Raw genomic sequence first — 23,212 nt, 5'->3', positions numbered from 1 at the left:
ATGTCCCCTGTGGGGGCATTGCAGGAAATTGAATTTACAGCAGTAATGTGAATTCCCACACACATTAGTGCTGGGGGTCCCAGAAGGAGGGAACTTTGTGAACCTTGAATTAAAGTGAGGTTATGCTCACGGCAAGAGAGGAACTGGAATGACGGCTATAACTGAGAGGACGAATTAGGTGAATATAACTTAATATCCTTGATTTACAAATACGAGGCCAGAAATAAATCTTGTTGATAGTTGAAAAGTGAAAATATGACTTTATGTTCCCAGGGTTTCCAGGCAGCTTACGAAATTGAGCCAAAACCTCAGAATCTGAATTCTATAAATTTTTGCCGGCTAGTTCCAGAACTATCTCCAGTGCTGGGTTGAATCTTTTAGTCTTTTGCTATGTGATCTGCCTCAGGGGTTAAAGAATTGTTAACAATTCCATCTCAGTATAGCTTAATTGGGAATAATGTCCACCATGTTGGATGGGTCACATGTTCTAATTATTATGGACTGGGGGTGTACCTATCTATATAGACCTGATGCAGGGGTCCATATTAAAGGGGTGCTCCAGGACTAGAACCATTGTCCTCTACTTAGATCAAGCCATTAATATCAGATCAGTGGGATGCCTGGCATTTATAACTCTGATGTCCTCCTATATGGAACTGTAGTTCCGTTCAGTCCCTGCAATACCAGGCACAGCCACTATGAGAAGTATTGAGCTGTGATTGGCAAACAGCAGGGATGAAACTTTAGGGGATCCAAATGCACCATCCTGGGGGGGGGGAGCGGACTTTGTTACAGATTTTGCTTGGGTCCCAGACACACTGGCAAGCAAAAATAGGGTTCTATGCCTGGTAAAGAATGTAGGGGGCTCACTGAAATGCCACAGCCTCTTTATTCATATGATTGGTGGAAATGGTAAAGACCATCCCCCTACCAATCTTGATGATAACTGGAAACCCACCAATCTGGACAATACGATTGGTGGTGGTGGTGGTGGTAGGGTGTGTTAGAGTTGGACCCCCACCAATCTGACTAATATGACTAGTGGTGGTGGTGGTGAGAGGGGTGTGTGTAAGAGTTGGACCCTCATCAATCTCACCAATATGACTGGTGGGGCTGGTGAGAATTGGAAACCCACCAATCTGTACAATATGATTAGTGGTGGTGTGCGTGAGAGTTAGACCCCCACCAATCTGACCAATATAATTGGTGGGGAGGTGGGGAGAATGGGAAACCCACCAATCTGGAGAATATGATTGGTGGTGGTGGGGTGCGTGAGAGTTGGACCCCTGCCAATCTGACCCATATAATTGGGGGGAGGTCTGGAGAATTGGAAACCCACCAATCTGGACAATATGATTTGTGGTGTTGGGGGTGTGTGTGAGAGTTGGACCCTTACTAATCTGACCAATATGACTGGTGGGGGTGCTGAGTTGGACCACAACAAACTCACTGCTATGATTGGTGATGGTGGGAGTTGAAGCCACACCAATCTGACCACATGATTCATTGGGTGTGGTGAGAATTATACTCCCACCGATCTGATCGATATAACGGACAGTGAGAGTCCGATCACCGGCCTGTCTTCCATATTTATCCCTTGAGAACCTTGTGGTTATTCTATATTTTCAGGGCTCCTGCTTTAAATTAAGGTGAAAAAACTTATAAAAACACTAGAAAGCCTTTGACCTCCTTAGTTCCTGAACACCTGCAGTTCTTAAGACATTCGTACAAAAATACTCTCTGGAAATCCATTCTCTCCAGTCAGTGCTCGTACAACACAGTCCTTGGCACTGACACTGAATGGCTTATTGTATGGAGTGGCGTATTCATTTTAATGCAGTGAGGTGTTAATGGTGTTATGTAGCTACCAGGCAGAGGAGGTCTTAAAATGAGCGTTCACCTTCAGTGAACTTTACTAGAATATATTAAAGTGCCTGCCCAGATACTATGGCGTCAACAGAATGAGAAACCGCTGTGCCCTGAGGAATCAGAGGCAGGATAAGTGAAAAGTACAAGTTTATAGGGGACTCTATGGTGCTACAAAAAGAACAGCCAGGGGTAGGCCCGGCAGGGTACGATGCCCGATGCAATACTAATACCCAGGAGGGCAGAAAATACCGGTGCCAACCAATAAGGATGTACTTCCCCTTCAGAAAGCCCCCATAGATTGTCTTCAACAGTGAACAGGACTCATATAGCAGTACCATGCTTCTGTGGCCATGTACCTCCCTCCACCCTCCTCACAGTCACTAGTGAGAGTAGCAGGGGGAGTCGGGGGGGGGGGGGGGGGGGGGGGGTAGGAATACCTACTTTCTGAGACTGGCTTATTCTTTCATTGCTCCTGTTAGCCAAACAGCACAACATCTGTCTCTGTAGTATGTTGCTTTATATAAGGTGACAGATTTATAGTGGACTAAGACGTTCTTTCCCTGATACATGGCTTCATACAGTAGATATAGAGTTAAAACGATACATTTTTCTGCCATCTCTAGTGAAAACTGGGGTAAGAGAAAGCAGCTGTGGTGAGAAAGAGGCACAGATCAACACAGACACTGCTGCTTTTAGTTACTGCTTCACCATAAAACTGCTCAACACTGCTCTATGCTGTTTTCCATGCTTCTGCTGCTTCTGAAGGTGTGCTATAGATATGTGCTATATAACGCTTTTTATGCTGCTGCTTATGAGGGTGTGCTATAGATGTGTGCTCTATAATGTCCTCCATGCTGCTGCTGCCTCTGAGAGTGTGCTATAGATGTGTGCTCTATAATGTTCTCCATGCCAGTGCTGCTTCTTAAGGAGTACTATATAAGTGTGTTCTATAATGTCCTCCATGCTGCTTCTGCATCTGAGGGTGGGCTATAGATGTGTGCCAGTGCTGCTTCTCAAGGAGTACTATAGAAGTGTGTTCTATAATGTTCTCCATGCTGCTGCTGCTTCTGAGGGTGTGCTATAGATGTGTGCTCTATAATGTCCTCTATGCAACTGCTGCTTCTAAGGGTGTTCTATGGAAATATAGGGGAGTGGGATCCCTCTTCTGTCTGTGTACAGTGTATGGAAGACAGCATAGCAGCTAGTATCCACTCACTAGCTAAGGGACAACTGGAGAGTCTTGAAAACTGAAAACTGGTGATAAAAAACATTCAGAAGAGAAAACTGGTGCTACAATATTAATAGTGATGTTTGAAAAAGTGTATAAAGCCTGTAAAAATTGATGACTTATCCTCTCAATCTGCGGACAGGACATCAATATTAGATAAGTGGGGGGGGGGGTCTGATTCTTGAACCCCCCCCCTCCCCCATCACCAGCTGAAGGAGTCACAGTGCTCACACAAGGATGTGATACGCCATCAGGTTTTACAGATTGCATAACCCCTTTAAGCTCTAAAAAAAACACTAAAAAATATATAAAGAATTAAATCAGTAAAGAATTTTGTGGAAATTCACTTGAATACAAAGTTTGTATAGTTTCTTCACCATCAAGCCGCCTCCACCACATGTACCCATCATGGCTATGCTAATAGCATGTTAGATCTTGGATATTTGACACCCTGAACATCCTGAACTATACATTTAAATATGGATGACTAGTCAGGCTGGAATAAATGCGTCTGACTCGTAATGACGGAGAGCCTGGGGCATTACTATGCGGCATTAATAAGGTTTCCACAGATGTGTGTGTTCTTGCACTCTCATTTTTTATATGGATCTGTTGAATGTTGCTCTCAGAAAAGTTAAATCTCAAGCAAAATAAAAGACAGGCGAGCTCTGTGCGAGCTTTCCCACATACCACTGCCAATGTAAATGCATATGACCGTGACCTGCCTGCAACCCAGCTTTTCCAGCCCTCCGACATGACTGATACCATGATATGGAAAAATATATACTAAGGGAATAATTAAGGATTTTTTTTTTTAACTTCAACGATTGTGGGGGCGGCCTTGGCGGAGCATTCTGGGATACCCATCTGATGAGGCCGGACAAGAATATACAATGATACAGATTGCTGGTGCTGTGTCAATGATATCTCTCAGATCGGTGAAATGTTTATTTATGGCTAAATATAGTCACACTGAGGTTCCACGCTTGGCCGACACACCAAAACACTGGCCATAGATGTGAGGAATATATAGAACAGCCTTCCACCTGTGTATATAATACATGTGGGGCAATGTACACATGCAATCAGGGGTGGAATGGGCCCCTTACTAAGAGCAAAATGGGTTAACCTGTTGGTGCACGTTCATAGTTCATGTCTAGTGTGATGCCTATTAATTGAGGAGGCCCCAGAGCCCCTCATATTGTAAAGTGCCCCTATAGACCAATTCTAAAGAAATAACTTGAGACGGTACAGATAAGGGTTCACTACCCTAGACCACAGGGGCATTTACCCCTCAAAGGGATTGTTTGGAGACTAATTTATATCTTTAGTGCTCAGGATGGGATAAAAAAAAAAATCTAAAAAAAACTGTACTCACCTTCCACTGATTCCTCACTAGTGCCGTTCCAGCAATGCCAATCCTCACTGCTCAGCGCTTCCTGCTTTTGCCTCAGCACATTGGAAATGCAGTCTTTCCAATCATTGGTTGAGGCGTGTCACCGGTTGGCTTAGCAAACATTTATTGTATGCTGGGAGGGAGAACAGGAAGCTCTGAAGATCGGCGACTAGTGAGGGATCAGCAGTAGGTGAGTATATGTGTATATCTTATAATACTTATAAAGTTTTACAACTCTTAGGTGAATTCTTTATACAAAATTATAACTATGTAATTCCGCCTATTCACAGATGCAAGAACAATGGGGCCATCCTGTCTCCAAGGACCCCATATTTGCCATCATGCGTAGGGTTAAGTGTATTATTATATATATGTTTATCATGCTCAATATAGTTTTTTTCAGAACAATAACATATCATTCAACAGAGGAGGTCGTGTTACCTGTTGTTGATGCACAGACTGATACTGAAGTCCTGACATTGGCTGATTTGGTATTTTTGGCATCATCTTCTGCTGGAAATTTGATGATCTTGGTAGTGACTGGTTGGACACTGTATTAACCTGTTGTGCCGACTCATGTTGGGACGTTGTAGAACTTTGAGGTTGTTGTGGTGTGAATTGCACACCAGGTTTGGCTTGAGAACCCAACACTGAAGACACTTGTTGGTTTGGTTGGTCAGGGCTATAATGAAATAAAGGCTTAGACATGCCAAGATGGTGGTCTGCAGGTAGAAGAGTAGAATTCATGGAGTTCTTATTGGTATCCTGAGGCTTCAACATCTCAGCAGGGTTATTCGGTGAGCTACTTTTGTAGAGGTAGTTACCCATCGCCTTTTGTTGGCTTCCACTTCCAGGTGGAGTGCTCACAGAAGTACCATGAGGACTTAGCTGTTGCTGTCGAAAGGGACTCGGAACTTTCTCTAGCCCGTACTGTCTCGATGACTGTCCCATAGAAGGAACATTCGACCAGCTGGAAGACGTGTTAGGCTGGTGTTGCTGAATTAGGTTATGTTGTCTATTGGCTGCCATTTGTTTTAGCTGTTGGGCGTGAGATAGTTCTTGCCAATTATTCATACGGTTCACGCAACTAGACACCTGGGATTGGGCCTGATTCTGGGCAACTGTGGCGCTTGACGAAGACGTCAATGGTGAACTAGACATGGAAAAAGTTGGCCCTGTAGAAGATGGTCTCATCTGTGGTGAACCAACCCTGGCAGGATTTAAACATGGGGAATATTCACTTTTAATGACGACCTTGTCCATGGGTAAAGACGAGGAGGTGCTTCTTTGGTTTTGTTGACCGATATCTATGTTAAAAGGTTCATCTTGCTTAATGGTTATATTGATCATATTTTGCAATTCAATATCACTCATCGGCGGCACCGAGATATAAGTGAACTCATTGAACAGTTCTTGGAGCTCCGGGTCCATAAGTTGATCCCCGTTGTCCTCTCCATATCTAAACATGTTGTCGTGTGAAAGATGTTTGCTGCATGACACGTTTTCCCCGGGTTCCTTTTTGATATCCTTAAGGGTTGTATTAAACATATCATTACTTGCCAAGCTGCCATTCTTCCTATGCATTGCTTGATCCATTGGCATGGCTCCATTGATCGACTGACTCGCGCCATCCACTGCATGATACATGTTCTGCCCCATCGGTACACACTCGTTGCTTTTAATTTTCTTGAAGTCGAGGAAAGCGTTATCTGACACTCCGTTCGATTTCTTATTGTTTGTTGGGGACACATTCACCAATCTTCTCTTCAAAGATCCTTGGAGCTAAAATACAAGAACGAGACAAAAACATTTAGGATTGAAGAAATTCTTCGTTTTTAATTCTAAACAAATCATTGTTTGTAATTTGGAGGTATTTTTATGTATTATTATATGCATACAGAATTCCTGTGCAGTGCCCGGATACCCGTGTCCAGGCTAGAAAAGCCTATAGTTGTCGTGTGGCTGAGAAATCTCTTACATAGTGTTTCTAAACTGGATCAAGGTTACATAAGTTCAGTTGTATATGCTGTTATTTTGCTTGTCACACTGCTAATCACTTTTAGTATTGCATATATTAAAGTATTATGAATGTGTAAGGGTTAAAACTAATTTGTATGAGCCACACCCAGTGCTCACATGTTAAGGCTGGGTTCACACTACGTATATTTCAGTCAGTATTGTGGTCCTCATATTGCAACCAAAACCAGGAGTGGATTGAAAACACAGAAAGGCTCTGTTCACACAATGTAGAAATTGAGTGGATGGCCGCCATTTAATGGTAAATATTTGCTGTTATTTTAAAACAACGGCTGTTATATTGAAATAATGGCCGTTATTTACTGTTATATGGCGGCCATCCACTCAATTTCACCATTGTGTGAACAGATCCTTTCTGTGTTTTTAATCCACTCCTGGTTTTGGTTGCAATATGAGGACCACAATACTGACTGAAATATACGTAGTGTGAACCCACAGGGGTAAGGAGTTTGGTCACATGCCCTTTCCACAGACATCTTTAAAGCGACTCTGTACCCACAATCTGACCCCTCCCCCAAACCACTTGTACCTTCAGATAGCTGCTTTTAATCCAAGATCTGTCCTGGGGTCCGTTCGGCAGGTGATGCAGTTATTGTCCTAAAAAACAACTTTTAAACTGGCAGCCCGGAGCTCAACGGACGTGGCCTAGACTGTGTATGCATTAGGCTGGCACAATCTCTCTGTCCCTCCTCCCCACCCTCCTTATCATTAGGAATGCTCCAGGCAGATTGTCTCCTATTCATCAGCTGTGTCAGCACAGCACATGGGCTGGATCGTTAAGGCACCAGTGTTCAGACAGGAGAAAATGTTCCAGTGGCATTCCTAATGATGAAGAGGGTGGGGAGGAGGGACGGAGGGGTGGTGCAAAGTTAGGGCACAGATACTCTAAGCCCCAGCCGTTGGCCACAGGGCTGCCAGTTTAAAAGTTGTTTTTAGGACAATAACTGCATCACTTGCCAAACGGACCCCAGGACAGATCTTGGATTAAAAGCAGCTATCCGAAGGTACAAGTGGTTTGGGGGGGTCAGATTGTGGGTACAGAGTCACTTTAATCTGAAGTGTGTGTGGGGTGGCTGGGACTTTCTACTCACTATGGCCCTAGCCAGAGAAGTGTGAGGAAGCATCTGCCAACTTTAGGGCTAGACTAGGGTAGTAGATTTTAGTACTAAGACAGATCTGGGTCATATACACAGTAGACATGGCATTATGAAGAGTCTAGGAGGTTTCACCTAAGACCGCTTTCAGTCCATGCTGAGATATCCAGACAGGGCAAATTGGCAAGTCAAGAGGGGTAAAAAGCTGAACCTGGACTCTCCTGCCTACTCCTTATAGGCTTACAGCCAGAGTAGAGCTCACCACTTAAAGCGGGCATGTCACACTTCTTTTTAAAGAAATTAAGCAGTTTGGCAATATACTCTCTTTTTTTTAATTTTTCTATGTTTAAATCAATGTTACATATACAGCCAAACTGTGGTCCATGCTCCCTCTGTGACGATATTTGGTCATTTGTCCATGCCCACTCAGGAATGGCTGTCGATTGATACCAAGTCATTTCTGTGATCGCGCAAAGGACTGGGCCTTCCTGTGTTTGGTCTCTTTTTTTTTACAGACAAAAAAACAAATATCGCCACAGAGAGAGCATGAAGCTCAGTTTAACACGAAGGGTGACACCTAGTGGCCATATGTATAACATAAAACATAGAAAACGTAAAAAAACAGTACCTCTTTAAAGTTGTTTTACAGAATCTTAGTGTCCAGGGCTCATTCATTGCTGGTCACATGGGACCACAAGGCAGAACACTACTACTCCCAGCTAGCCTACAGCATAATGCTTTATATTGCTAGTTCATGCTCTTATACTAAATGTAAGGAATAGCAAGAAACTCACTGCACTGTATGGATGATAAAGCAGCATCGATAAGCTTCAAGGGGGAACTCTTACTTATAAACCTCTATATGTTTCTATGTCTATTGAGCTTCATACAGGAAAACAGCAGCCGTCTCTTAATATGATCAGTGCAAGTTCTGGCAGCTTAAAGCGCTATGAAAGCTAACACAATGGTAACACAATATCAGCTCCGGGAGATGGAAAATGCTCATGGATGCCGTCATCATGGGGAGGGAATTGGAGAAATTGGTTTAGGCAATGTACTTGTAAGTGTGGGATCTTAGTTTCTACATTGTAGAGTGATGGAAAAGAGAAATAAGTGATAGTAATAGATAGTAGTTACAAAAACAAAAAGAAAGTTTTCTTTCGAGGAACAGCGCCTTCCTTGTTTGTAGGTTGTGTCCGGTATTACAGTTCATCCTCAATAAATTTAAAGGGGTTTTACCAAGCAAAACTGGTGACCGGAAGGGTGCCCCTCAAAACTGCTCATACAGATATATAGGGGATGGGAAGGGCAGTGTAAACATACCAGTGGTGATGGTCCTTTAGGTTGCATGAGAAGTAATAGGTTAAGTGTCCAGGAGGCGGTCCCTTTGTGTGCAATGTATGGAGCTCTTACTTAGCCCCTCCTCTTTGCTATGAGTGACAGCTTTGCAATCTCCTGATTGGCCAGAGCTGTGACTTAGAGTAAAGGGGAGGGGTCATGGATGTGCTCACTGCTCTGGGCCGCCTCCTGGGCACTTGTATTAGCAGTGCCAGGCAGATTATAAGTCACATTTTTGGATCATGTAACCTGCATGTCTATCATTCCACATATGTTTACACTGCTTTATATAGCAACGTGAGGGATCACAACTGCTGAATACTCCCTTTAAGGTGCTGGAAAACAGCAAATGTTCCCTTTAAACATGAATTAATTCAGTATACATGGAACAGAGCACCAGTATCTATCAGTAGAGCTTTCCTAAGGTCTGCAATGAACTTTTTCCTGGCATACCCGCCTACATATACAGCAGTAAATCCGAGGCTTTAGCTATTAAAGGGGAACTCCAGCGAAAATATTTTTATTTCAAATTTACTGGTGTCAGAACGTTATATAGATTTGTAATTTACTTCTATTTAAAAATCTCAGGTCTTCCAGTATTTATCAGCTGCTGTATGTCCTGCAGGAAGTGGTGTATTCTTTCCAGTCTGACACAGTGCCACCTCTGTCCATGTCAGGAAATATTCAGAGAAGTAGCAAATCCCCGTAAAATAACTCTCCCTCTTTGGACAGTTCCTGACATGGACAGAGGTGGCAGCAGAGAGCGCTGTGTCGGACTGGAAAGAATACACCACTTCCTGCAGGACATAAAGCAGTTGATAAGTACCGGAAGACTTGAGATTTTTAAATAGAAGTAAATTACAAATCTATATAACTTTCTGACACCAGTTGATTCGAAAGAAAAAGATTTTCGCTGGAGTACCCCTTTAAGAATGCAAAATATGGAGATCTGCAGCATCTTACATTCATGAAGAGCCTCTACACCCGACATATGTTATGGTAATGAGTATGTTGGCATCTTGGCATCTTACCATATTCCTAGATAAATGATCCATATGTTGGCATTGCCTTTCCTAATCTCACTGCTCACCACCTTTCCCGGTCTAACCACCAGAGAACGCGTTTAGCTGCATGTCAGTCCGGTTCTTGGCGTCTGATGGCTCGGCGCCAGTCGTATATTTTACTGGACATCTGGTGGGGTGGGGTGACTATAAGCACATTGCAGTTTTGGCACCGGGAGGAATCATTAAATCAGGTCCATGATTAACAGCTTCTGTTCTCTTCTCCTTCATCTGGATGTTGCAATAATGAACATGGGCTCCAATTAGAAAATTACCTTAAAGATTTTTCTAGGACTCTAACACTGGTGGCCTATCCTTAGGACAGGACCTAATCCCAGCACCTCCACCGATCACTGGAGTACAGGAACCAGGGGGCAACTACTGCAATGTTTATCCGTCACAGCTCCATACATTTGGCAGTGGCTGTTCCTGGTACTGCAGCTCAGCCACTATAAAATGTACGGCACATCTAACAGTGTCATCAGTTTGGAACATGAATTGCAGATAACAGATTCCCTTTAAAATTTCTGACCATTGGTTTTATCACAGTGGGGGTTGGACACTTTTCCCAGTCCCGTTCCTTGTTTGCCAGGCACAGCTCTGTATTTTTAGTATTGGCTGTGACTGGTGTGACTGGGACTAAGCAGCTATGAGTTGTAATACCAGACTCAGCCACTAATAAAAGTATGGAGCTGTGGCTGGCACACAAAGAAGGGGACATGGCATTAGCCAAAGGACCAGGGCATCTTTAAACAGATCCTGGCTTCAAATCCCATCAATGTTCTCCCCATGTTTGTGAGGGTTTCCTCCCACCGTACAAAATATACTGATAAGTGAATTTACATTGTGGTGACAGTAGTTGGCGCTAAATAAATAAAAGTTATCATTATAGGCTATCAATTTTAAAGAACCAAAGTCATTTACAACTTTTCAGGATGTTTAACTTGCTACTAATGTAAATGGAGCAGGAAGCAGACAGCGCTGTACACCGTGTAGTGGCCGTTCTGGGTTACTGCAGCTCCGTTCTTATAATCCTGTACCAAAACAAAAGGGGTACTCTGCTATATTTTTTTCTTTCAAATCAACTGGTTTTAGAAGATTATATAGATTTGTAATTTACTTCTATTTAAAAATCTCCAGTCTTCTAGTATTTATCAGCTGCTGTATGTCCTGCAGGATGTGGTGTATTCTTTCCAGTCTGACACAGTGCTGCCACTTCTGTCCATGTCAGGAACTGTCCAGAGCAGGAGAGGTTTTTTATTCAACTGGTGCCAGAAAGTGGCAGAGACTTATAATTTACTTCTATTAAAAAATCTCAAACCTTCCAGTACTTATCACCTGCTGTATATCCTGCAGGAAGTGGGGTATTCTGAAGAGCAGGAGAAGTTTTCTATGGGAAATTGCTGCTGCTCTGGACAGTTCCTTACATGGTGTATTTTTTCTCATCTGACACACTGCTCTCTGCTGCCACCTCTGTCTATGTCAGGAACTGTCCAGAGCAGGAGAGGTTTACTATAAGGATTTGTTACTGCTCTAGACTGTTCCTGACATGAACAGAGGTGGCAGCAGAGAGCACTGTGTCAGACTGGAAAGAATACACCACTTCCTGCAGGACATACAACAGCTGATCAGTACTGGAAGACTGGAGATTTTTTAAATAGAAGTAAATTACAAATCTGTATAACTTTCTGACACCAGTTGAGTGGAAAGAAAAGAAAATAGTCGGAGTACCCCTTTACCAAGAACATTTCCTATGGTAGACAATGCATGGCAGTAGTCATACTCAGCTCAGATTTTGCAGATCTAACATGACTCTCTATGCGCCATAGGTCAGCATGTAATAAGGTGGCATTGTTTCCTGCTCTCATAGTGCAGCCCAGAGTGGTCCCATGTGTTTTTGTAATTGGGGATATTGCGTTCTACCATAGCGCTCTCCAGGACAAAATAAATGCACGTGTCAGCACTTTTATTCTTTCTCGAATAGAGACTTGTTGGCAAACACCGAGGACCTGGTCATGGGCCCAGCTCTGGAAACATACACCCCACCGGGCTGCGTGCATGTGATAGTTTGTACAGAGAAACAATGCTCGCTTTTAGGTCCTGCTTACTATTGTATTGTTTTAATGGCCCCAATAATTGTTTTTAAAGGTTACTTCTATTTTAGTCGAAGCCTCATCGCTTCGGAATTCTTGTCTGTTTTCTTCTATCGGAGAATAATGTGGGACTGTTTACAGATGGAGCAGACCTCTTATAAAAGTCACTTAATGCGTGGAAACGGACGATTACTTAATAGCGCAATACTGGAAGACCGCGCTAACCTTGTTGGCATCGGGCATAATAGCCGCCAATGTGCAAATAAGGAGACAATGCTTGGTATATGCACTTTAGTACGATTGGGACTGCCTACAATTTGCTGATATCACAGTAATGTAAGTCATTAGGTGGTCCCTGGTGTCCTCTGCCTGCCCCTCCAGCCTTGATTGATTGATGCCCACCCCTATACCTCAACCAGGAAAGAAATAATAATAAAGACTGGTGAGGAAGAGAGAAGCCAGCTGAGACTGCCCCAATTGTTCGGGCAGCATGAACGTGATGACAGGTTCCCTTTAAAGGGATATTCCAATCTGAAAAAGTAATGCCCCATCTATAGCCCTATCAGTCAGACCCCCCACAATCTTGAGAATGGGGACACCAGTCTAAGCTTAGAATGGAGCGGTGGCTTCTCAAAAATTGGGATCTTCCAAGCGATCAGCTGTTTAGTGCCCATTGTCCCCATTGATTGTGACTTCTCAAAACCCAAACTCTCAGCATTTGATTCCGCAAGTTGGATGCCATCCTAGGGGTGCCAGGAAAACATGGATACCGCCATAGGCCAGAAGCTGTATCCATGTTTTCCAGAGCTCCCTAGGGTGGCATCCAACTTCTCCAGACACCGGGAATCAAATTCTAAGGGGGAGATTGATCAAACATGGTGTAAAGTGAAACTGGCTCAGTTGCCCCTAGCAACCAATCAGATTCCACCTTTCATTTTCCAAAGAGTCTGTGAGGAATGAAAGGTGGAATCTGATTGGTTGCTAGGGGCAACTGAGCGAGTTTCACTGTACACCATGTATGATAAATCTCCCCCTAAGTGTTCAGGTTCAAGGAAGTTTCCTCAAGTTTGCTCAACACTATTTTCCCCCAATATACAGTGAAAAGACCTAACTGCTTCCATGCCCTTTCACTGTGTAGTGTGGGCGCCCCATTAATCACTATGGCTGTATAGAGTCACATACGTGACAGGACTGGGGGCCTTCAGAAGCCCCCTGGCTGCCATGTAAACCTATTGTTACCCAGTGATCATGTTGCCAGACTGATAATAGAGTATGGAGACGTGGTTCAGATTTGACTGCAGCATGTAAGGGGTTAAACTGCTGGGATAAGAGGTTTCTCCTGTCCTGGCAGATAGTGCGGGAGCCCAGCTGCCCAATCTGTGAAAAAATGACGGCCTAGCCCCTTAGTGACCACCGTAAACACACGTATGTGTGGTCAGTAAAAGTGATGAGCCAACGTGCATTAAGTTCAGGTTCGGCAACGTTCATCTGAACCCGAACGATTGACATTTGACTCTCGGCGGCTGCAGTAGTTGGATGCCGACCTAGGACTGCCAGGAAAACATGGATACAGCCTATGGCCTATGGCTGTATCCAACTTTTTCAGGACTTCCTAGGGCGGTATCTAAGGGCCCTATTCCACTGGACGATTATCGTTCGCATAATCGCTAACGATAAACGATCTCAAACGACCGCTATTGCGAAAGACCTGAAAACGTTCACTCATTTCCATGGAACGATAATCGTTACTTATGATCGTATTTGCGATCGTTTTTTCTTCCCTATGTCTTCGCTATTGCGTTCGTATCTACTGCGAATGACCGAACGACGTCTTATTCAATGCAAACGATTTGCGAACGTTTTGCGAACGAGCAACGATAAAAATAGGTCCAGGTCTTATAAAGCGATCAACGATTTCTCGTTCGGTCGTTAATCGTTAACTGCATTTCAACCGAACGATTATCGTTTAGATTCGAACGATTTAACGATAATCTTAACGATAATCGTCCGGTGGAATAGGGCCCTAACTTTCAGTCAAATGCCAAGCATTTGGGTTCGGACAAACGCTGCCGAACCCGAACTTTTGGCAAGTTGACTCATTACTAGTCATTAAAGTGTTAATGAACTGACTTACAAAAACATTAGGAATCACATTGGCCGATGAACTCCTAGAAGCGACAGGGACCAGTTAAGCAAAATATTTCAATTATCTGGGAAATTGGTTGAAAAGTAAATCTGGCCTTTAAATAGATGGAGAAAATAAATGGAAAAAAAAAGTTTAAAAAAATTTTACTTTTTAGCCAAACCTAACACTAGAGATGTTTTTGGTTGCTCGGTGGTCTATATTGTTCCCAGTTCTAAGCTCAGGTAGGTCTGGCTTATGGCAGACAGATGCACTCTGCGCCAGTCTTGCCTCATCTCCCCGTGCTGCACGTCCACAGGTTTTATTGACTGTCTTGGGCCGAGAAGGAGGTTGCGCATGAGGCCTATACGGGGCCTCCGCCTGCCAGATCTGTTTTATTCACATCAATGAATGATTGAGGAAGTGGTTTTTGGAGCAGTAATTGAAGAGGTTTCACTGTGCAATAAAATAATAGCAGGAATCGGCTCGCTGCGCCAGATACACACGGGTGTTAATCGCTATTCAAGGAAAAATTTTTATAGACAAGTTTCAAAGTTCACCGAGAGGGAGGGCGGAATAATAGGCTCTCCGTGGGGGTCATCTGCAAAGCAAAACTACATGAGGCTCAGGTATAAAAGACTTTTTATATTATTTGCTTAGAACATTTTAATGGGTTGATCCGATCCCATTTCTGCCTTTTTGTCGCTTGAGTTGGAAAGTGACATGGAGACCCTTATACCCTCCAACAAGACATGAAAAAGGAGTGGGCAATGTTGGCTCCACCATGGCATATTATAGTGATACCTACTAAACCAGGGGTGTCAAACTCAGGGCCCCTTCAGCTGTTGCAAAGTTACAATTACCATCATGTCCAGGCATAATGGTAATTGCCGTTTTGCATCAGCTAGAGGGCCGTAGTTCTGAACCCTATGGTCGTATGGTATGGGAAAAAGTAAGAGTTTTTTTTTGCACATTTGTGAGTTTTACGCCACTTTTTAGAAATTGGACAGGGCTTCGTGTAAAGTGGCATAGCCTATGTTGCTTACATTGTAGCCAAAATCTAAATCAGCTTCTAATAACAAAAAATATTGGGATCCAAAATGTCCAAAAATTTCTTAGACTCAAGATCCTCAAAGATAGAGATCAAACGTCATTTTAAAAAATCGCCAACGCATTTCAGACAAACTGGGCTTAGCATAAAGGGGGCCTCCCAGGCCTGTATTGTTGGTTTTATCTCCCACTGTCAAATTATGGTTATCCAGGACATATAGTTTGGATTTTCAGGTTTTTCAATGTTGTGTTGTGTCCTTCAACTCTTGCAAACTTAAAGTGGACCTGTTAGCAGGAAAGCAGGGGTGCCAATAAGCCAATATCTAGATAGGATGTCTCATCAGGATTCCAGGCTTATCTATTTTACTTCCATAGTCCTTTCCAGTACTGAGATAGAAGCTTTTTTTTTGTTAATATGTAAATGAGGCTCAAGTGCCTAGGGGGTGTTACCAGCATAGCAAGAGCCAAGAGTTAGCCTGCCTCTTCTTCATTGCCTCTGCAGCTGCTTACATATGTGTACTCCCATTTATATTAACAGCTGGCATGGAGGCCATAAATAAGAGAACATGGGCTGGCTAACTCTTGGCTTTTACCATGCTGGGGAACACCCCCTGGGCACCTGAGCCTCATTTACATATTAATAAAAATGCTTTTATATACAACTTATTTTCCCTTATGTTAATATACTTTTGTTTGTTATTCCATGTAAAGTGTATAAATGAGTTAAATTATCCAATTGTGCTTCTCTCCACTTGAGCGGCCCTAGGCTACCGCCTCTTCTGCCTACTCCTGGCCCTGCATCCTTTATCCTGACCTGACATCTATTCTTTTCCTTTATAATCCCTCCAGAGCATTCGCTACGTTAGTCCATAGAATAGAACCCCGACTCCTTATTCCATGACATATGCTTCCTTCCTGACTTTTTACTTTATGTATCCTACCTCGCCCTTTATCACAGGTCAGGCCAAATCATGGCCCGACCTCAATATGAAATAAATACAGTTCCCAGAGAGTGTAAGCCAAGCTTTTTCAGGTTGTAGAAAGGCAAATATACCTGACTAAAAACTATTTTCATGAAGTAGTCATCAGCAAGCAACTATCTAGAGCCTGGCTTCTGTTTGGATGACCCACCTAAGAGCTTGAGGATCCTCTGGTGGGCCCAAGCTCCAACACAATAACGGGCCCAACAGAAGACAACCCCAAAAACTGTCTTTATGCTTTGGAGACTGTATAAACAGGTGTTTGTGGTTTGAATATATGGGGAGGGGATCTATAGGGATTGTATGAGGCTTATATAGATTGGGGGTCTGAGGTTAGGTCGGGAATCAAGAGGACACAGTGAGAGGTTAGTTTGGTGTCTGTAATAAAGGCTGGGCTGTTTTTTTTTAATAGATAGGGGGTCAGGTCTGGAGTCTTTATAGATCGGGGTCAGGTCTGGAGTCTTTATAGAAAGGGGGTCAGGTCTGGAGTCTTTATAGATAGGGGGTCAGGTCTGGAGTCTTCATAGAAAGGGGGTCAGGTCTGGAGTCTTTATAGATCGGGGTCAGGTCTGGAGTCTTTATAGAAAGGGGGTCAGGTCTGGAATCTTTATAGCTAGGGAGTCAGGTCTGGAGTCTTTATAGATACAGGGTCAGGTCTGGAGTCTTTATAGATAGGGGGTCAGGTCTGGAGTCTTTATAGATAAGGAGTCTGGTCTGGAGTCTCAATAGATAGGGAGTCAGGTCTGGAGTCTTTATAGCTAGGGAGTCAGGTCTGGAGTCTTTATAGATAGGGGGTCAGGTCTGGAGTCTTTATAGAAAGGGGGTCTGGAGTCTCAATAGATAGTGGGTCAGGTCTGGAGTCTTTATAGATTGGGGGTCAGGTCTGGAGTCTTTATAGATAGGGGGTCAGGTCTGGAGTCTTTATAGATAGGGGGTCAGGTCTGGAATCTTTATAGATCGGGGGTCAGGTCTGGAGTCTTTATAGATCGGGGGTCAGGTCTGGAGTCTTTATAGAAAGGGGGTCAGGTCTGGAATCTTTATAGATAGGGGGTCAGGTCTGGAGTCTTTATAGAAAGGGGGTCAGGTCTGGAATCTTTATAGATAGGGGGTCAGGTCTGGAGTCTTATTAGATAGGCAGTCAGGTCTGGAGTCTTTATAGTTAGGGAGTCAGGTCTGGAGTCTTTATAGATCGGGGGTCAGGTCTGGAGTCTTTATAGAAAGGGGGTCAGGTCTGGAATCTTTATAGATAGGGGGTCAGGTCTGGAGTTTTATTAGATAGGCAGTCAGGTCTGGAGTCTTTATAGATAGGGAGTCAGGTCTGGAGTCTTTATAGATAAGGAGTCAGGTCTGGAGTCTTTATAGATAGGGGGTCAGGTCTGGAGTCTCAATAGATAGGGAGTCAGGTCTGGAGTCTTTATAGATAGGGAGTCAGGTCTGGAGTCTCAATAGATAGGGAGTCAGGTCTGGAGTCTTTATAGATAGGGAGTCAGGTCTGGAGTCTTTATAGATAGGGAGTCAGGTCTGGAGTCTCAATAGATAGGGAGTCAGGTCTGGAGTCTCAATAGATAGGGAGTCAGGTCTGGAGTCTTTATATATAGAGATTCAGGTCTGGAGTCTTTTTAGATAGGGAGTCAGGTCTGGAGTCTTTATAGATAGGGAGTCAGGTCTGGAGTCTTTATAGATAGGGAGTCGGGTCTGGAGTCTTTATAGATAGGGAGTCAGGTCTGGAGTCTTTATAGATAGGGAGTCAGGTCTGGAGTCTTTATAGATAGGGAGTCGGGTCTGGAGTCTTTATAGATAGGGAGTCAGGTCTGGAGTCTTTATATATAGAGATTCAGGTCTGGAGTCTTTTTAGATAGGGAGTCAGGTCTGGAGTCTTTATAGATAGGGAGTCAGGTCTGGCATCTTTATAGATCAGGATTCAGATCTGGAGTCTTTACAGTCTTTTTACAGGGGGAGTCTTCTTTCTGGTTTGTATTTATTTCTAGAGAATATATACATGGAGTGTTTACAAGAGTTGTCTGGTCTATGATTGGTGTATAGGTGGTCTAGTCTGGAGTCTGCATACAGGGGTCTAGTCTGGGGACTGCATACAGGCGGTCTAGTCTGGGGTCTGCATACAGGCGGTCTAGTCTGGGGTCTGCATACAGAGGGTCTAGTCTGGGGTCTGCATACAGGCGGTCTAGTCTGCATACAGGCAGTCTAGTCTGGGGTCCGCATACAAGGGGTCTAGTCTGCATACAGGCGGTCTAGTCTGCGGTCTATATAAAGGTGGTCTAGTCTGCATACAGGTGGTCTAGTCTGGGGTCAGCATACAGGCGGTCTAGTCTGGAGTCAGCATACAGGCGGTCTAGTCTGGGGTCTGCATACAGGCAGTCTAGTCTGTGGTCTGCATACAGGCGGTCTAGTCTGCATACAGGCGGTCTAGTCTGGGGTCTGCATACAGGCGGTCTAGTCTGCATGCAGGCAGTCTAGTCTGTGGTCTATATACAGGTGGTCTAGTCTGCATACAGGTGGTCTAGTCTGGGGTCTGCATACAGGCGGTCTAGTCTGGGGTCTGCATACAGGCGGTCTAGTCTAGGGTCTGTATACAGTTGGTCTAGTCTGTATACAGGTGGTCTAGTCTGGGGTCTGTATACAGTTAGTCTAGTCTGTATACAGGCGGTCTAGGGTCTGTTAATTGGGGGGTCTGGTCTAAGGTCTTTATATGGGGACCCCAGGGTTTATAAACCCTCGAGTGTGGTCCATATTTTGGTGTACAATGAAGTGCCATACACTGGGGATGGGTCCTATATTAATAGGCATAAACTCAGCTTATTTCTATGGAATCTCCTGATATCCCCCCTCTACCATGAGAAGGACCTGACTATAATCCTAAACCTCGAGAGGACAAAGAGAGGAACGTCTGCCTACAGGTGAATTTTCTTTTGTTCCAGTAAAAAATGGTCTTAATGTGGTAAGGATTATTATGGCAGCTCAGTATTGGGCTCCTGGCGGCGCTGACATCGCTCGGTGGAATTGCGCCTTTGTTATATTCTTTCACATAAACAGAACCTTACACTCCTCCCGTTCTCTCACGATCTGCTAATCTCTTCCATCAACAATGACTCTGTACTTTGTGGTTTAGCCTTGTTGAACCTCTATAGAGTTTTTGTTTTTTTCACATAGGATTAAATACAGTATATTGACAGCATGGTATACAATGCACGCCTTTCTCCGGAAGGGAAGGAGATTGCACTTACATTACATACGATTCAAGTCTGGTGGTCATGTCATATTACTATTTCTGCTACTTGACCTAAAGTCCTAAAGACGTACAGTGGGGAAAAGGAATATTTGATATGCTGCCAATTTTGCAAGTATTCCCACCTATCAAGAATGGAGAGGAGTGTAATTTTTATTGTAGGTAACCTCATCTGGGAGAGACAGAATCTATAAAAAAAAAATTCCCCCCCAAAAAATCACATTTTTAAAGTGTACCTGTCACGATGAGCACTTCTAGATCAGCGCCAAGATCCACTGCTATTCCAGAAGTTCAAATCTCTATAGGTATGAAGACCCAATGAGATGGTTATGCGTGGGACCCACCCACTGGATTCTCATAGAGTCTGCATATCCATGGATTAGCAGTGGATCTCACTGCTGCTCTGGAAGCAGCATATCGTGAAAGGTACAATTTAAATAATTATTTAGTATTTTATTTCATAAAATAAGTATTTGATACAATAGAAAAACAAAACTTAAAAGGGTTATCCAGCGTTAGAAAAAACATGGCCACTTCCTTCCAGAGACAGCACCCCTCTTGTCTCCAGTTTGGGTGCAGGTTTTGTAACTTAGTTCCATTAAAGGGAATTAAGTTTAATTACAAACTACACCTGAGCTGGAGACAAGAGTGGTGCTGTCTTTGGAAGAAAGTGGCCATGTTTTTGTAGCGCTGGATAACTCCTTTAATATTTGGTGCAGAAACCTTTGTTTGCAATTCCAGAGGTCGTACATTTCCTGTAGTTCTTGACCAGGTTTGCAGACACTGCCGCAGGGTTTGTGTCCCCCTTCTCTATACACATCTCCACATCTTTCAGGTTTCGGGACTGTCATTGGAAAACATTTAGTTTCAGCTACTCCAAAGATTTTCTATTGGGTTCAGGTGTGGAGACTGGTCAGGCCGCTCAAGGGCCCGGTAATGCTTCTTACGATGCTTAGTTTTCCTGGCTGTGTGTTTCGGGTCATTGTCATGCTGGAAGACCCACCCACAGTCACTACTCTTTCTGTTGTAAGACAGTCGTCCTGTCCACTTTACGGAGAGCCCCCCCCCCCAAAAGTATGATGTTTCCACCCCCATGCTTCATGGTTGGGACCATGTTCTTGAGGTTGTACTTTGTGTAGAGTTGATATCAAAAAGTTCTATTTTGGTCTCATGGCCACATGACCTCCCATGTCTCCTCTGGATCACTGAAATGGTCATTGGCGACCTTTAAACAAGCCTGGCCATGTTAATCCATGACGGCATAGTTGTCACTGGTGTCCTTAGACAGCTCTATGTGTGGTGCGCTATGGTTGACTGGTCACTTGCCAGATGTTACTGTGTGAGGCCACTACTGTGGTGGTTGGTCAGAGTATAGCTCAGCTGGGTAGTAGGTTGTCGCAACGCCAGTGCCGGTTGGGCACACAGGTATGGGGGCACACCTGCTTTTATTTTAGGAAGGCTAGCTATACCCTTCCCCCTGTGGTCGGTGACCTGCCGGGCTTTGAGGGGATTCCTTGGGTCCTTATCACGGTGGTCCGGAGTGCAGTTGCAACCCACCCGGACTATCAGTACCACCACCCACAGAAAAGGGAGATGACCCAAGGATGGTGTAACGACAGTGTAGGTGCCGGAACAATAATCAATGCATCCTGTTACCATAAGTAAAATTTTCTTTACTTCAGGAATACTCAACACAGTAACAGATAATAGACGTCTGACTTGTCTAGACACAATCTGCGTTAGGAGCTTTTGGTGCAGAGGAGCTGTGCTGACTTGGTTGTGTGCTGAGAAGTAGAGTGAGTTTAGAGCACTAGGGAGGAGTTTGTGCTGAGAGTTCAGTGTAGTAGAGAGGAGTTTGTGCTGAGAGTCCCAACCCAGGGTAGAAGGGGTCTCTTCCCGAAGTTTAGAAAAAGAAGAAGTAGAATACTGAAGAATACTTGAAAGTAGAAGAGTACTTGTACCCGTGCTTCGACCTTTGCTGTCGCTGCACCACCTGTAGCCCTACAGTGTTGGGTGGCCCGTCCTTCTAGGGTGACACAAGCCCCAGACCTTGTTAGTTGAGCAAGGTGGCCAAATGACCTGGTTTTACCAGCGCTGCAAGATAGAGTATGTAGGCTTGTAGCAACTTTGCTCTATTCGGATCAGTTCCTCTTGTTTCAGGATACTGTCCTGCACTGTTAGAGATGTTCACGGCGTGGGTTGGGGTAATCTCTGGCTTCTCCTCTACTTAGTGGTTTAGCACTGCATAATAAAAGTAAGTGTTGCTTTGGAGAAGAAAAGAGTCTCCTTGCTTCCCATATGTCTGTCCAGTACCACACTCCAGACTTGACTACACTGGACTGACTAAGTGTAGGTGTGCTCTTCCTCTCCCCATGTGACAACTTCCTACAGGGTATGTAATACCTCCTGTAAGTGGTGGAGAAAAAAGTGCAGAGAAGAAAAGGAGAATAGAGATAGGTGGAGAAAAGAAAAGAGCTCCTATTGGTGCGCAGATTACCAACAAACAATATCCCCATGTTCACTGCAGCTGTGCAATATACAAGTGCATATACAAATAATAATGACAACTAGTGACAAAACTTAGACATAACTTCGTTACCACTTTATCTAGAGTACAGGCTTTTGCGAGGGGTGTATAAACTAGCAACACCTGTGGTGGGACACCACATATGGTCTTGGCCATGGTGGAGAGGTTGGAGTGTGTGGACAGGTGTTTTTTATATAGGTAATGAGATCAAACAGGTGCAATGGATCTAGGTAATGATGGCACAGTAGGAGAAGCTACTTATAGAGCCAGAGTTCTTGCTGAGTTCTTGCTGTTCTTGCTTACTTTATGCAATAAAATGCTAAATAATTATCACTAAATATTATAATTGTCTCTGACAGGTGATGTGTGCCTACATTAAAAATTATACCCTTCTCCATTCTGTGTAGGTGGAAAAGCTTGCAAAATCAGTAGCGTATCAAATACTTATTTTCCCCAATGTATATAAATTTGACATATATATATATATATATATATATATATATATATATATCAGCCATACCACTGCTTATAGAGCAGATCAGTGGTCTTACTCTTTCTGCTGGAGGCCAGTGTTGGGCTCTCAAGTACAGTCATTGGATCTAAAACTACAAGCAGCTAAACAACCACAAAGAAGTATATGATTTTAAGGAAACAGCCATATCTGAGGTCAATGATCAGGCAACTCAGTGTCATAGACAAAAGGCAGTTCATTGACTTAAAGGGGTACTGTGGAGAAAAGAAAAATCAACTGGTGGCAGAAGGTTATACAGATTTGTAAATTACTTCTATTTAAAAATCTCCAGTTTTCCAGTACTTATCAGCTGCTGTATGTTCTGCAGGAAGTGATGTATTCTTTCCAGTCTGACACAGTGCTCTCTGCTGACACCTCTGTCAATGTCCCATACTGTCCAAAGCAGCAGCAAATCCCCATAAAAAACCTCTCCTGCTCTGGACAGTTCCTGACATGGACAGAGGGGGCAGTAGAGAACAATAAGTTGATTAGTTGTCACAGGGGGAAGGAAATAAAATGTTTTCATTTTATATATGTGTTTCACAGCTGTTTTCTATGTAACAGTGATGTTTTCTTAGCAGCGCCCCTAAACCCCTCTGCTAACTCTGAACAAGACCTTAAAACTGGTTAACAAGGTTAGAGAAAAACAAACTGCAAATTCA

The 23,212-nt window shown here is 43.7% G+C and overlaps 1 protein-coding gene across 1 annotated transcript in view; it reads right to left on the bottom strand.

Moving 5' to 3' along the window:
* The window catches only part of MAML2 (mastermind like transcriptional coactivator 2), a 109,223-nt gene that overhangs the window by 39,282 nt on the left and 46,729 nt on the right, over positions 1 to 23,212 (bottom strand). The window contains exon 3 of the mRNA XM_069969617.1: positions 4,935 to 6,275. Within this exon, the coding sequence (XP_069825718.1) occupies positions 4,935 to 6,275 (1,341 nt within the window). The remainder of the gene's footprint in view (positions 1 to 4,934; positions 6,276 to 23,212) is intronic.

This window comes from Dendropsophus ebraccatus, chromosome 5, assembly GCF_027789765.1.
Source record: "Dendropsophus ebraccatus isolate aDenEbr1 chromosome 5, aDenEbr1.pat, whole genome shotgun sequence".
NCBI lineage: Eukaryota > Metazoa > Chordata > Amphibia > Anura > Hylidae > Dendropsophus > Dendropsophus ebraccatus.
This window is presented reverse-complemented; position numbering and strand designations above follow the sequence as displayed.